The sequence below is a fragment of the Vicugna pacos genome, chromosome 34 (genome assembly GCF_048564905.1).
Source record: "Vicugna pacos chromosome 34, VicPac4, whole genome shotgun sequence".
Classification (NCBI taxonomy): Eukaryota; Metazoa; Chordata; class Mammalia; order Artiodactyla; family Camelidae; genus Vicugna; species Vicugna pacos.
In genome coordinates this window covers 13,902,135-13,914,646 of record NC_133020.1, presented here as the reverse complement: position 1 = coordinate 13,914,646, position 12,512 = coordinate 13,902,135, and the positions used below count along the sequence as shown (strand labels likewise).

General features: G+C 47.0%; 1 protein-coding gene across 9 annotated transcripts in view; it reads right to left on the bottom strand.

Moving 5' to 3' along the window:
* Positions 1-12,512, bottom strand: part of GRIN2B (glutamate ionotropic receptor NMDA type subunit 2B) — a 571,331-nt gene that overhangs the window by 152,927 nt on the left and 405,892 nt on the right. For all 9 annotated transcript variants that reach the window (XM_072954744.1, XM_072954745.1, XM_072954746.1 and 6 more), the window contains one exon: positions 8,896-9,494. In XM_072954744.1, coding sequence (XP_072810845.1) covers positions 8,896-9,494 — 599 coding nt within the window. The remainder of the gene's footprint in view (positions 1-8,895; positions 9,495-12,512) is intronic.

Below are 12,512 nucleotides of genomic sequence, written 5' to 3'. Positions count from 1 at the left end.
GAAAGAAGACATGGATGGATTTCTTAAAATTATATAGAACCACTTGCCTACTAAGTCTGTCTCCTTTGCCCAAACAGTAAATATGCTAGGGTTACTTAGCAAACATCCTTATAGCCATCAAGACTTTAAAAATGAAATCTGATTGGACGAAAATGTCTTGTTGAGAGTCACCAGCGCTAATTCCAAGCTAGCCATTTGAAAGGATTCCTCACAACTTCTGTCCCTACTCAATCCTCCTCATGAATCAATGAAATGGCCTCGGTGATAGAAAGAATGGAGGAAATTTAACATGTGAAGTATTTTTTATCAAGTTCTTTTAATAATTTTCATAATTCTCCACTCCCCTTGACAGGTACAAATGCACACACGAAAATCTGCATTGGATGGATACATGTGTGTGCTCAAGAACTCCACATATGGTCGTGTATGACCACAGAAAGCTAAGGGCAGGAAAGCCTTTTAAAGCCGGTGAGAAGGAGAGAGGGGCAGCAAAAGATCAATGAACAGAACCCCCTATGGAGAAAGAGGTGGGGAAGGATAAAGAAGGAGAGGCGGGGCCGGGGGTGTGAAGCAGCAATGAATGAGAGAAGGTAAAGCCGGAGCAGCGAGGGAGGCAGTAGGCAGCCCCCGGCCGGCTGCTGCTGCTGGAAGCCGGACAAGAGGGAACAGATTTCAGCAGCAGGGAGCTCTAATCTGTCAGCAGCAGTTCCTTCATGTGTGACCAGCCGGCCCAGCTTGGGGACTGGTGCCAGTCTGGGCCCGCTGACCCCACCGGGCCTCCCGGAAGAGAATGCGCCTCCGATAAAACCCCGAAGGTCTGAGGAGGGCTCCCGTCCCAGCTCCTGCCGCCGCCAGCCCCTGGCCTCCCTGCGTGCCCCCAGACTGCAGTGCTGGGTCAGATTCCTCAGCAGCAGCTTCTGAAGGTCAGTCGTGCTGAACACCCGCTTCCTCCACATCCTTATCGGCCACGTCAGGACCTGGAGAATTCTTTCCCGGGAGATGACCATCTATGCATCCATGACAGCTCCATTGGAAAGGAAAGAGAGAAAGGCTCAAACCATGATTTATTTAAAATGTGCGAGGTCTTAGATGGATGCACAAGCCACAGGGCCATTTCTGCTCTCAGGAAGCTCGTGTTCGCTAAGCTGACCTTGGCCTGTGTGGTCCAGCCCTCACTCAGCCTTCCAGCCCATGTCTGTAACCATAAATGACAGCACTCGAGCTTTCTGGCAACTCGCCCCCATTCTTACCGCCACCCAGCCAGCCTTCATCCTCTGGTGGGAAGAGAGAGCAGATGGAGAAGTGACTCCCACTCAGTTCCTAAATAACACCAGCTCCAGTTCCTATTAACTGTGAATTTGCACCCTTGTCTGGGTAAGAACCGAGGGAGCAAGAATCACGCGGAAGTTGCCAGACCAGGGCAAAGGTTAACAGGGAAGCCCTGGCTGCCTGTCGGCCCTTCTGAGGCCATGGTCAAGCAGCCGAGAGGCAGCGAAAGAGCCTACGGAGACTGCTGCTCCTGCCGGGGACACCTGGGGTCCGCGCCCGGCCAGCCTCTGACAGACGAGGGACCCCTCTGCGAGTCTGTTCTCATGTTTGTAAAATCCATTCACCATCCTACCTTTCATTCTGTGAGGATACATGTCTTGAAAGGGCTGGATTAGATGAGCACCAAGGTTTTCTCCATTCTAGTGCTCCGACTTTAAGGGCAACCAAGGTTTCTTTAAAGCCTGGTTACTGTGCAGCCCGGTGAGGGGCTGCGAGCCAGGGCCCGAGCGGATCCAGGCTGGATTCTGGCATCACACAGCTGAGCCTGGGGGGCCCTGGGCCTCGGGTTTCTTAAAACCCTATCAAATGGGGATAATAGTTCCTGCTTTCATTCATGCTTTTATAAAACAACTATTTATCAAGTGCATACAGTATACCAGGCACTGTGCTGGAAACACAGAGGTTAAAAAATTCCTGTTCTTGTGGAACTTAAATTCAACCAGAGGGGTGAGACAACAAAATATTTTAAAATAAAATATATACAATATGTCAGATAAGTGCTGCAGAGAGAAATAAAGCAGGAGATGGGAAGAGGCGCTTGTGAGGGTGGAAAGTACAAGTTGCCCGTATAAGGGTGATCAGGGAACGTCTCCTGAGGACATGTGCATGGCTCAGGATTTTTGCAAGGATCCAAACAGCTAACTACACAATGCCAGGTGTGCAATAAGTACTCAGGCAGGCAACGCTGGTGTTAATAACTTCGCCAGCCTGGGTGACAACGGGGCTGCTTTTGAGCACATACCTATGACCCTCTTCTTAACCCTAACCATTGTCATCAACCCACAGGCTTTCTGTGGCAGAGTCTGCTTCAGAATGAGCCTGTCTGCCTCCTCCACGGAGACCCACTGCCTCGCCCTGCTCTTGCTTCTTTCCTCCTTGAGACCATCCTAGTCCCTCCCAGGGGCACTGCATCACCTGTCTGGGTGCCCAGCACAGACGGGTGTCCTCCCCCTGCTCCAAACTGTCCTCAGCGAAATGGAGTTCTTTTCCCACGTGCTCCCCATCCCATCTCCTGCCCTCTCCTCCAAATTGTAAATAGCTTTTTAAAGAAGAAGGAGGAGGAGGAGGAGGAGGAGGAGGAAAACGAAAGAGGAGAAAGAGGGAAGAAACACCAAGCGTGTCACTGGTAAGTTTTAAATTTTACAGTCAGCCATAGAATTAAGCAGTGATTGAGGAAAGAATCATGTAGGGGGGTCTCAGAGTTAAACAGCTGAGAATGCTTTTCACAGGTTTGATTTTAACAGAAAGAAGCAAAAATCATTTGCTAAAATGACTGTCTATATATCTGCCATAGGGAATATGAAAGACTACAGCCAAACAGAAGAGTCTGCACAATCGTCCCATTCCGTCACTCCTCCGCGGACAGTTAAAGCTTGTTTGCCTGAATTACAATAAGCAGGGACTATATCCTTTAGGATGGTTATTAGGCTTTTCAGTTATTTTCCTGAATTTTTATTTCCTTCTACACCACTGAGCAGATAAAGTCTCTCTCCATATACACGAGCATGTCTTGCTTTACTGAACATTTCATGTGAAAATGTAGCTTTCCTTAGATTCTAGAAGACTTCTTTAATCAGGTAAAGGCCACCATACCTAACAGTCCACTTATAACTATACATTTGTGGAAACTTTTGATTGGTTCCCATGTAAATTATATTAAGTGAACCTATAATACGCATTTCCCTTACCATAAAGCTCCCTGTGCCTGGCACCCCACGAATATTTACAAACAACTGACAGATGGGTAATGACCAAGCAGCTCTTGCCCACAGTGTCTAAAAACTAATTGACTCAATTCCTCATTTATTTCTTAACCTCTCAGCACTTTCCAGGCCAAGCGAGTTGAGGGAACATCCCATGGGAACAATCCAGCTAATCCAATGGTTCCGAGGATGGGGCATCTGCCCCAAAGTTAAAGGAAGATCGTGTTCACCACAGCTTTTTGAATAAGAACCTAACAAAGCACCTTTCTTCACATCAGTTGTCCCCACCTCTCAAAGGCTGAGCCAGAGGAGGATTCTGGCCTTTTGAGACAGCAATTTTCATGAGGAAGGAAGAATCTGGGGGTGTCGGGGTTGGTGCAAAACAGTTGTTGAGTAGGAAACCTGAGGACAGCAGGGGGAAATCATTAGGCAGGATTCATGAGAGGTTTGTGATGTTGAGATCCAGGCATCTCAGAGAGCATCTGCTTTGTCCACACGTCCCCAGAGCTGCTACGTATGAAAAGCAGGAGAACTGGGTCCTCAGGACAGAAAGAGAGCCCAGAGGTGAGCGGTAGGTTCGCCACCATCTGAGTGAGAGAGAGAGACCAGCGGAGTAGTGGAGGCCGGTGGAGAAGGAAGCTAATCATCAACAGCTCCCTGACGGAAGTGATAAAGGAAAAACACAGACACTTGCCCGCGAACAGCTAACAATTCTTCTCTAGCTCAGGGGGATGAGGAAGGGCTAGACAACCGGCCTGATCACTTTCTACACTCCTTGAGATTATCTGGTACCAAAAGTTTCTCAGACTTTTCTCGGAACTAAGAAGATCCTTCACTTAGAGTATCGCATGGCATAAGAAATTCTCCAACTCTTTCAATCAAATGAAGTTCCCAGTTGGAATGAAATGCTCTCAGCACATCTTGGTATAGGGCTCTCTCTGTACAACATTTGCTAAGAAGGCATAATGAATGCTACAAAGTTCTAACAGAAAGTTAATTCTTATCAGTGGACAAAGTAGGGTTGTTACATTTAGCAAAATAATAATAATAATAATAATAATAATAATAATAATAATAATAATAATAATAATAATATTACATTTGAATTTCAGATAAACAACAAATTATCTTTTAATGTCAGTATGTCCCGTGTAATACGTGAGACAGACATGCTAAAAAAATTCCGTGTTTATCTGAAATTCAAGTTTAACCGGATTTTCTGTATTTTTCTTACAACCCAGGTAAAAAGCCTTGTCCAGCAGCTTGTAGACACTCTAGAGAGAGTCACCTGGCCTACAGGGGGCCATGCTTCAAGGAACTAAAAAGTTACTAGTAAGCTGGTTCTCTATGTCTACGAGTCTGTTTCTGTTCTGCAGGTAAGTTCATTTGTGTCCTTTTTTTTAGATTCCACATATAAGAAATATCATACAGTATTTTTCTTTCTCTTTCTGGCTTACTTCATTTAGAATGATAATCTCCAGGTGGTGGTGGTTTCATGGGTGCCTACATCTATCCAAATTCATCAAATTGTACATCTGAAATCAATGTGTAGTTTATTGTACAGGAACCATACCACAATAAAGGTGAAAAAAAGTTATCAGTACAGAACTCTCCTTTGGATTGGTACCTGATAAACAGCATTCATTTGACAGTGAATGTAATAGTTCATTTTAAGGATCTTCTCTGAGGATGCTTATATGTCACTAAAAAAACTTTTTTTCTTCAGTAACTGACAAGTAAATCACTTCAAACACGTGTCTCTCTTTGGGATTCAGGGATGTCATAGCACCTCCCGTCTCCGTTCCCTAAATCTAGATTTATGAACTTCCTTCTCATGGAAAGCAAGCCGCAGTCTGGTCAGGTGTAAGTGGGCGCTCCCGCTTGCAACGGTTCTGTGAATGCTACTCAGTCTTCCCGAAGGTGAGAGGAGAAGCCGTTTCCTGGCCCCGTATTCAGCGCGTCATCCTGAGCTCGGTCCCCCTCCAGATGCCTCCGGAGGAGCCTTCGTCCCAATGCCGCTGCTGAGAGATGAGCATCAGGCCGAAGGAGAAGTCCTCCTCGTGGAACAGCGACCCATCTGCAACAGTTTTATCTGCAAAGATCCCCCGCCGGGCCTAAGCGGTGTGGCCGCTTGGCTTGTTATCTACAAGAGTGAGCCTAGAGAGACGGGGGCTCTGCAGAGGGGGACGAGGAGGAGGAGCTCCGGCTGGGCGGGCAGGCCGGCCTGAACTCCACTGCTGAGTCTGAGTGCCCCGCTCTTTTTGGTCCATTAGTCAACCCCGCCCAATCCTTTCTGGGGCCTGATAGAAAAACATATTAAAACGCTCCTAAGAGCGGCTAGTGACTGGATTCTAGAACCATAGGAAGCCGCACTAGGGAGGAGGGGAAGGAAGAGGCCACGGAGAAGAGCGAGGGCGGCAGGGACGTGGCAGGGCAGACGGCTGAGCGGTGTCCAGCCGGCAGTCAGACACAGAAGCCTGGGGACACCCGGGAACCGGGGCAGGGGAGAAAGCTCAGAGGAAACACCTCAGTGGGGAGCACTCTGGTAAGTGAGACGAGACCTTCCGCACAGGGTACTTGGGGAGTCAAGGGGCGGTGGACTCTCTCTGCCCTCCCCTGGGGCCCGAGGGACATGTGAATAATCCTGCTCCCGTCAGGGGAAGTCGGACCGGGGCACTTGTGGTCCCCTGGACAGTAACCTCTAAGGAAGGAGCACGGAGGACTGAGGAGGGCTACCTCCCTGAGGGGCTGCAGGCGATGATAACGGAGGTTCAAACCAATGGTGGTTTCAAAGACACAGTGGTTACAGTCCAGGCTTCAGAGGTAGCGGTACGTTCTAGTGTGAAGTAAGCCAGATGAGAAATACCTCCAGAACACTGTCTAGGTTTTAAAGTAAAAGTAGGCATTCCTGGCCGTACGTATGGACCCTAAGGTGAAACCCATTTGATTTCCTTGTGTTGTTGGCAGATATTTCAGTCTTGATACTCCTTTATTGTTATCTGTGGTTTTAATAAACAAATATTTGGTAAAATAACCTGAATCAGATTTGAATTTAGCACTTAAAACGGGGAGAAAATATGAATCCACTGAACTGAGTAAACAGTAAGTTTTTAAAGGAAATCCCTCTTGTCTTGCAAAATGGAGCAGCACAAGGAAGCTGCTGCGGGCAGGAGGGCGCCGGCAGCTCAGCACCGCGGAGGACGGCATGCGTCTTCCCCGCGCCACGCAAAGGAGCGAGACGGAACGGTCACGGCTCTCACCGAACTTGCAGGGAAGAGACAATAAAGCACAGCTGTACGAGAGTCGGAAGAGTGGCTGTATTGGAAAGGGGACAAGAGTGATGTCAGTGAGGGCTCGGGAGGGCCTTCCAGTGGAAGGGACACCGAGCCTGAACCTTGGAGGAGGAGGCAGGTGAAGGGCACCTGCACTTGTGTGTTGGTGGGAAGGGGCATCTGGGGAGTACATTCAAGGCAGGGGCAGGAGTTGGGAGCGAGCGAGAATCCGGTATCTTCAAAGAACTGAAGTCAGCTCAGTGCGGCAGGAACGTAGGGCCGGGGAAAGCATGGCGTGAGACAATGTTGGAAAGATAGGGGCTCATGCTGTGGTAGATTTTATAAACCATATTAAGAAGATGGGACTTTATTAAAGGAGCAATGAAAAGCCACTGAAAGGTATTAAGCAAGAGAGTGATGAAATCACATTTTCATTTTAGATCACTCTGGCTGCAAGGGAGATTGAAAAGAAGCAGAACTGGGAGCCAGAAGATATTTAAGAGACCCTGCAGCAACGCAGGCAAAGAGACGGGCTGGGATACGGCACAGGCATGAAAGCAAGTGAATGCGTTCCAGGAAAATCCACAGGCAAGGCCAGGATTGGCCATGAGGCGTCAGGGCTATGGAATCAAGGACCCTGGAAACCTTTATGTTAGGCATCTGGGTAATAGGATGTGCCCTTTACAAGTGGTGTCGATTTGGCAGAGGAGGGTTGGAGGGTGACGGGAGAGGAGAAAGCAGTTCAGCTTTGGGTGTGGTATGCCCTAGGGCCCGTGGTACCCCAAGAACACATGGAGTCATCCTGAGAGGGACAGACGTGGGGCTCAAGGAAGAGCTTTCAACCAGAGACATCAATTTGGAGGAATGTATAGACATTCACTGGATTCTTGGCAATGGATGAGAAAGGAAGAGGGTCCAGGACAGAACCCCAGGAAGCACTCATTTGTAAGGGATGTGTAAGGGAAGGCGAGCATGCCGGGGAGCTGGAGACGGAATTGCCAGCGAGGCAGGAAGAAAACCAAGGCAGTCTGGACCAACAAGTGGTGATGACCAGGAGGGCAGAAAGAGCGGAGAGTTCAGAGTGGAGACTGCTGGGAATGGATCGCAGATGCAGCCACAGTAAAACTACTTCTAGTTTCAACTGGATTAGGAACTTAGTCGAGAGGCCATAGTTCGAGTCCCTTCCAGATTTAAGACAAGTGTAAGCAGGTAAACATTCAACCTCCACTGAATGTATTTCAGCCTCCCCGGAGAACATGTTCTAGTATTTTATTCCTTAAGCTGGATGGTGGGTAACTGAGTATGTATTAAGTGTTTCTGAATATCTTTCTGTGTGTCTGATACAGTTCATAATAAATGTGACATGCATATTGGTGACTGGAAGGAAGTCAGATTATTGAACAGCATGTCAAGTTATATTTCTATTTATGTAAAACTTAGATTTACATCCACAGAGATATACGTGCACAGGGAGATGGTCATTAGTTATTTCAACAATGACTGTTAGTCAGATTTAAGGTCATTTGTACTTTCTTTTTGAGCTTTTCTATATTGTTTGATTTTTTACAACGTACACAGTAGCAGTTTTCTACAAATAATAAAACCACAAAGCAAAGTATAGAAAGTTCTACCCCACATGGTCACACAGTGGGTTAAGAGGCCGTGCTGGACCCTGAGGGGAGCGCAGGGGGCAGAGTCCCACCCACATCTTCTTGTCGGATAAGCCAGACCGGGAGCAGCCGTCAGCGTTGCCCCTACAGCGGCGTTCTCACCCTTACGGGCAGAGAGAGGAGACACAAAGGGGACAAAAACCAAGGGAAGAATTCTCTTCGTGTGCCTAAAGACCCATGAGACCTACTCCGCACGCCCTCTCAGGACAGTGGCATCCGAAGGGAGGTGGTCCTCCCTCACTTCTGTGCCTGCCTCGTCTTTCACAGACCAGGCAGCAGAGGTCGGAGAGCCCTGGCTTCAACTCCAAGTGGAGCCCCTTATTTCAGCGTGACTTTGGACAATTTACATCCACAAGCCTTTTCTCTTGTATTGTAAACTGGAAACAATTTTCAAAAGCTGCCTAAGGGAGTTGTTGCCTTGAGGGTAAAGAGGTCAAACATGGGGAGTAGTTAGAGGAGGAGCTAGCGCACAGCAAGTGATCAACAAGTGGGGGCCAGTTAGTGTCTCTCAGAACAAGGACACAGCCCAGCAAGCTTTGGATCTGGAACACTCCCAACACCACGGACAATCGCCACCCCAGTGGCCAGCCTGCAACCTCTGACACCTTGAACTGCTCCTCCCTCAGTTTCTGAACCTCCAGCCCAGTCTTGGGCGCTCTCCTGAGACCTCCACCACCAGTGTGCCCTCCGCTCCACACTTACCTATTTAGCATATTGGACTGGTAGATTCTCTTCTCGTGGGTGTTGTAACAACTGCTCTTGGGCTCGGGGATGAAGCTGTGTTCGGACAGCATGTCGGAAGCGGCGGTGGTGATGATGGCGATTCCATCCCTCACTCTGGCAGGGAGGCCGTAGTCCCATTCATCGTAGGACACAGAGATCAGCCCGGTGGGGAACTCCGAGGGCACTGTGTCTGTATCCCCGGCCACCAGACTAGGCACAATCCACGTGTAGCCGTAGCCAGTCAGCCCGACCGAGTTAGCCACTTCAAAGATGTAGGTGGCTTCCTCCTTAGTGCAATAAAGAAGAATGATGGGGCTTTGAAGTTTCTTGAGCTGGTTCTGGATCTTAGAATCTCCATCATCCAGGGACATGTCCAGCAGGAGGACTTCCTCTAACTCCCAGCCCACGAAGCTGTTCTCGATGGTGCTGCGAATCTTGTTTACAAAGTCCTGGTAGCCAGGGAAGTAGGTGGTGACGATGGAGAAGATGTACCAGTCATACTCCTCCATGATGTTGAGCATCACAGAGGCTTGCTGTTCAATCGATGGGCCAAACTGGAAGAACATGGAGGATTCATCCTGGAGGAGTAAAGATGTGAAAAAAGAGAGAGAAAAATCAAAACAAAGATGGTGAGGGGAGAGTTCGAACCAGTTATATACAAGGATTTGTGTTCATTATTTACTTTTCCCATATAATGCCTTTAAAATTGGTTATGTTTGACACAATTAATAGCACATTGAGTTTCCTCTCTCTCTTCCACTCTGATAATGAGATATGAAGTTAGAGAAAGGCACAAACAGGACCTAAGTTACAAGTTAGAGTGACGTGTATTCAAGGTCATACGTGATTAAGCTTTATTTTAGAACAACGCATAGAGGACTGATTGTTCCTTCTCTTACCTACGCGAGGCCATGGGTCTCCATCTGACCTGTGCATGACACACAACTCTCTGTCAATTCTAAACATCTTATGTTTTCTCCCGCCTTTCGAGGGAGAAGTCATTTTAGATTTCTCCCACTTTTGGTTGTATTTCACCTGCTGCTCTAAGATGTCAAGCCCTGCATTTTATCTCCACCTTGCAGCTAGAAGAACGCGAAACCACAAGTGAAGACTCTCTCAGCCTTGTCCTTCTCTCTCAGTCCATTTTCCCCCGACTTCCTCCTGGGTAATGGCATCTCTTTGCTGGGTTAGTGGCCCCTGTCTTCTTACCTGATGGTTCATCTCCATTTTATAACAATCCAGGCTAACAAAATTGTGTTTTTCTCAAAGGGGTGGTTCTTTTTTATCCCCAAAACCAGAGCTTCAAAGTACAGTTACAAGAGATCAGGCTTTTAAACAAAATTACATGGCGAATTCTTAGTTCAGGAACATATTGTTGTACAGCTGAGAAATTGCTGAGCATTTTTTGGGCACCCACTATTGAAAAAAAAATACAGGCTAGAAAATATCCAGCTGGTGTCCAAAGACCCTGATTCGGCAATAAAGCTGCCAGCCCCTGGGCTCTGCCAGAGCCGTGTCTGCTTCGTGTGGCCTGAGCGCTTCACATTTCCCACAGGTGGTCCAGTACTGAACAGCTGATGCTCAGTCATTCGGGGGCAGTTCTTCCTGCTAAGGGTAAAGTGGTGCTTATAATGGCTCCCTCCCCTGGCTTAAACATACAGTCAAAGAGGAGCCTCACAGGACCATGAAGTTCAGAGAAGCAGAGGGGGTGGGGCATGGGAAATGGGTGGGGAGGGCACGGGAATTAATTCAGGATAAAATGATGACTTCATATGTGTTCATTCCAACGGTAGCCAGCCCCTGCTCCTGGTCTTCTCTCATTTCAACACAAATATGTACTGCTCTTCAGGTGAAGCTGACCTTGTCCTTACGTTTGTATGATACAGAGGGAATCCAGGACAACAAAGCTGAATTATTACAGGATTTGTCAGGGGCCCACAGAGAACCACAACAACAGAAAAGGAAGGCTAGTGACAAAACAACTCACTCAGAATGGTTATCACTTTAAAGCAATGGCCATTTGTTTTCCTTGCTACTTCCAGCTAAATTAGAGAATTTGGGGATTCTCAAATGAGATGAACTATCACTTGAGTTTTCATAAGCCCAGCGCATATAACAAAGTGACAAAGGCTTCCAAATGTGCCTTAAAATGCACAGGCTTAGGATGAAAGGGATCTCAACTGTAAACAAAGTAAGTCTGCCCACTCGCTGATAAATGAACATACTTTATCACAAGGAGGTTCTTGAATACCCACAAAGTTCCATTTACAGTGAAACCACAGCGTTTCAAATACAGATAGAGCTAGCCCTGAAGAAAACTCATGGAGGTCCACAGTAAGTGAGCCCATGCTAATGCAACTGGAGGTCCACAGTAAGTGAGCCCATGCTAATGCAACTGGATTTAGAAGAAAACCGATCTATTACACACCAGCCTGACCCTCTTCTCTTAGTCTTCTCTTAAAACTGTCTCACAATTATAACTGTGCTCCTAAAGAAATTGCCGGCTACTATGTGAAGAAAGCCAATGTACGGTGAAAGTAAGAAAAGAGAAAAATTAATATGGCTCCATCTTACCCTCACCGCATCCTCACTTTACCTCCTAATTCTATTGTCCTCCGTGATCAACCTTTTTCTAATTTCTTTGCTCCCACCGTGCCTAATTCAACTATTTTATCTTTCCAATCCTTCATTAAAAAAGGATGCTTTACATGACCATTTTATCTCTGGCACCAAGAGGAGGTTAATGAAACGAAACAGAAATCAGAAGACAGAGTTATAGCTTGGGCAAATGTTTCCTGGTATGATGAGTGGTCTAGTGTTATTAATTTAGTTGACACATCAATCTGGTATATAGCAATTGGGAATGGAACAACTCTTTTTCAACAAAGCTTTGGGCTACCTATAAGTTGTAAGCAGTGACAGGCTTTGCAAATTATGGTCACAGCCACAAACCAAAGAGCAATCTTCATGTGTGCATGGAGTGGAAAGGACTGGTGGCCACGCATCCATCTTTGCAGACACCTAGCATGCACTGTGATCAGCACAAGAAGTAGCATCTTCTAGGCTGAAGGACAGGGATGTAATTCAGTGTGCAGCTCACTGCACTTCCCCACTTACATTTTTATCTCCTTACTTCATTACAAAATGTTATGTGCTCAGGTCCTTGGAGCAGTCTCCTCCTCCTATGGAAGATTCCCAGTTAAATTTATTGCATGAATGTACTTCTTCAACTTGCCTTGAGAGCATCTTTAAGGTAGTCCTAGGTAAAGGGCTACCATGACTGACAGGTGCAGTTAGCACAGGGAAGGTACGATTGCACATTAGATCCATCAGTCTCAAATGTTACGTTGAACCCCATTATGTTGATGTTCATGGTGTTTACGTGCTAATAAGAAGAAACAAAAATAGGTACTTTTTTCATTCAATTAACTGTCTCAGGAAATAACTGCCTAAAGCATCATCATTACATGAGTTTCTTCTTAATCACTGAGATCGCCTACAGATCCACTTCAGACATAAAGGATTAACTACCCGAGATGCTGATGGGGCCCCTAGCAATTGGTTTCAGCTGTCAGCCCATTTTGGGGATTGTGTCA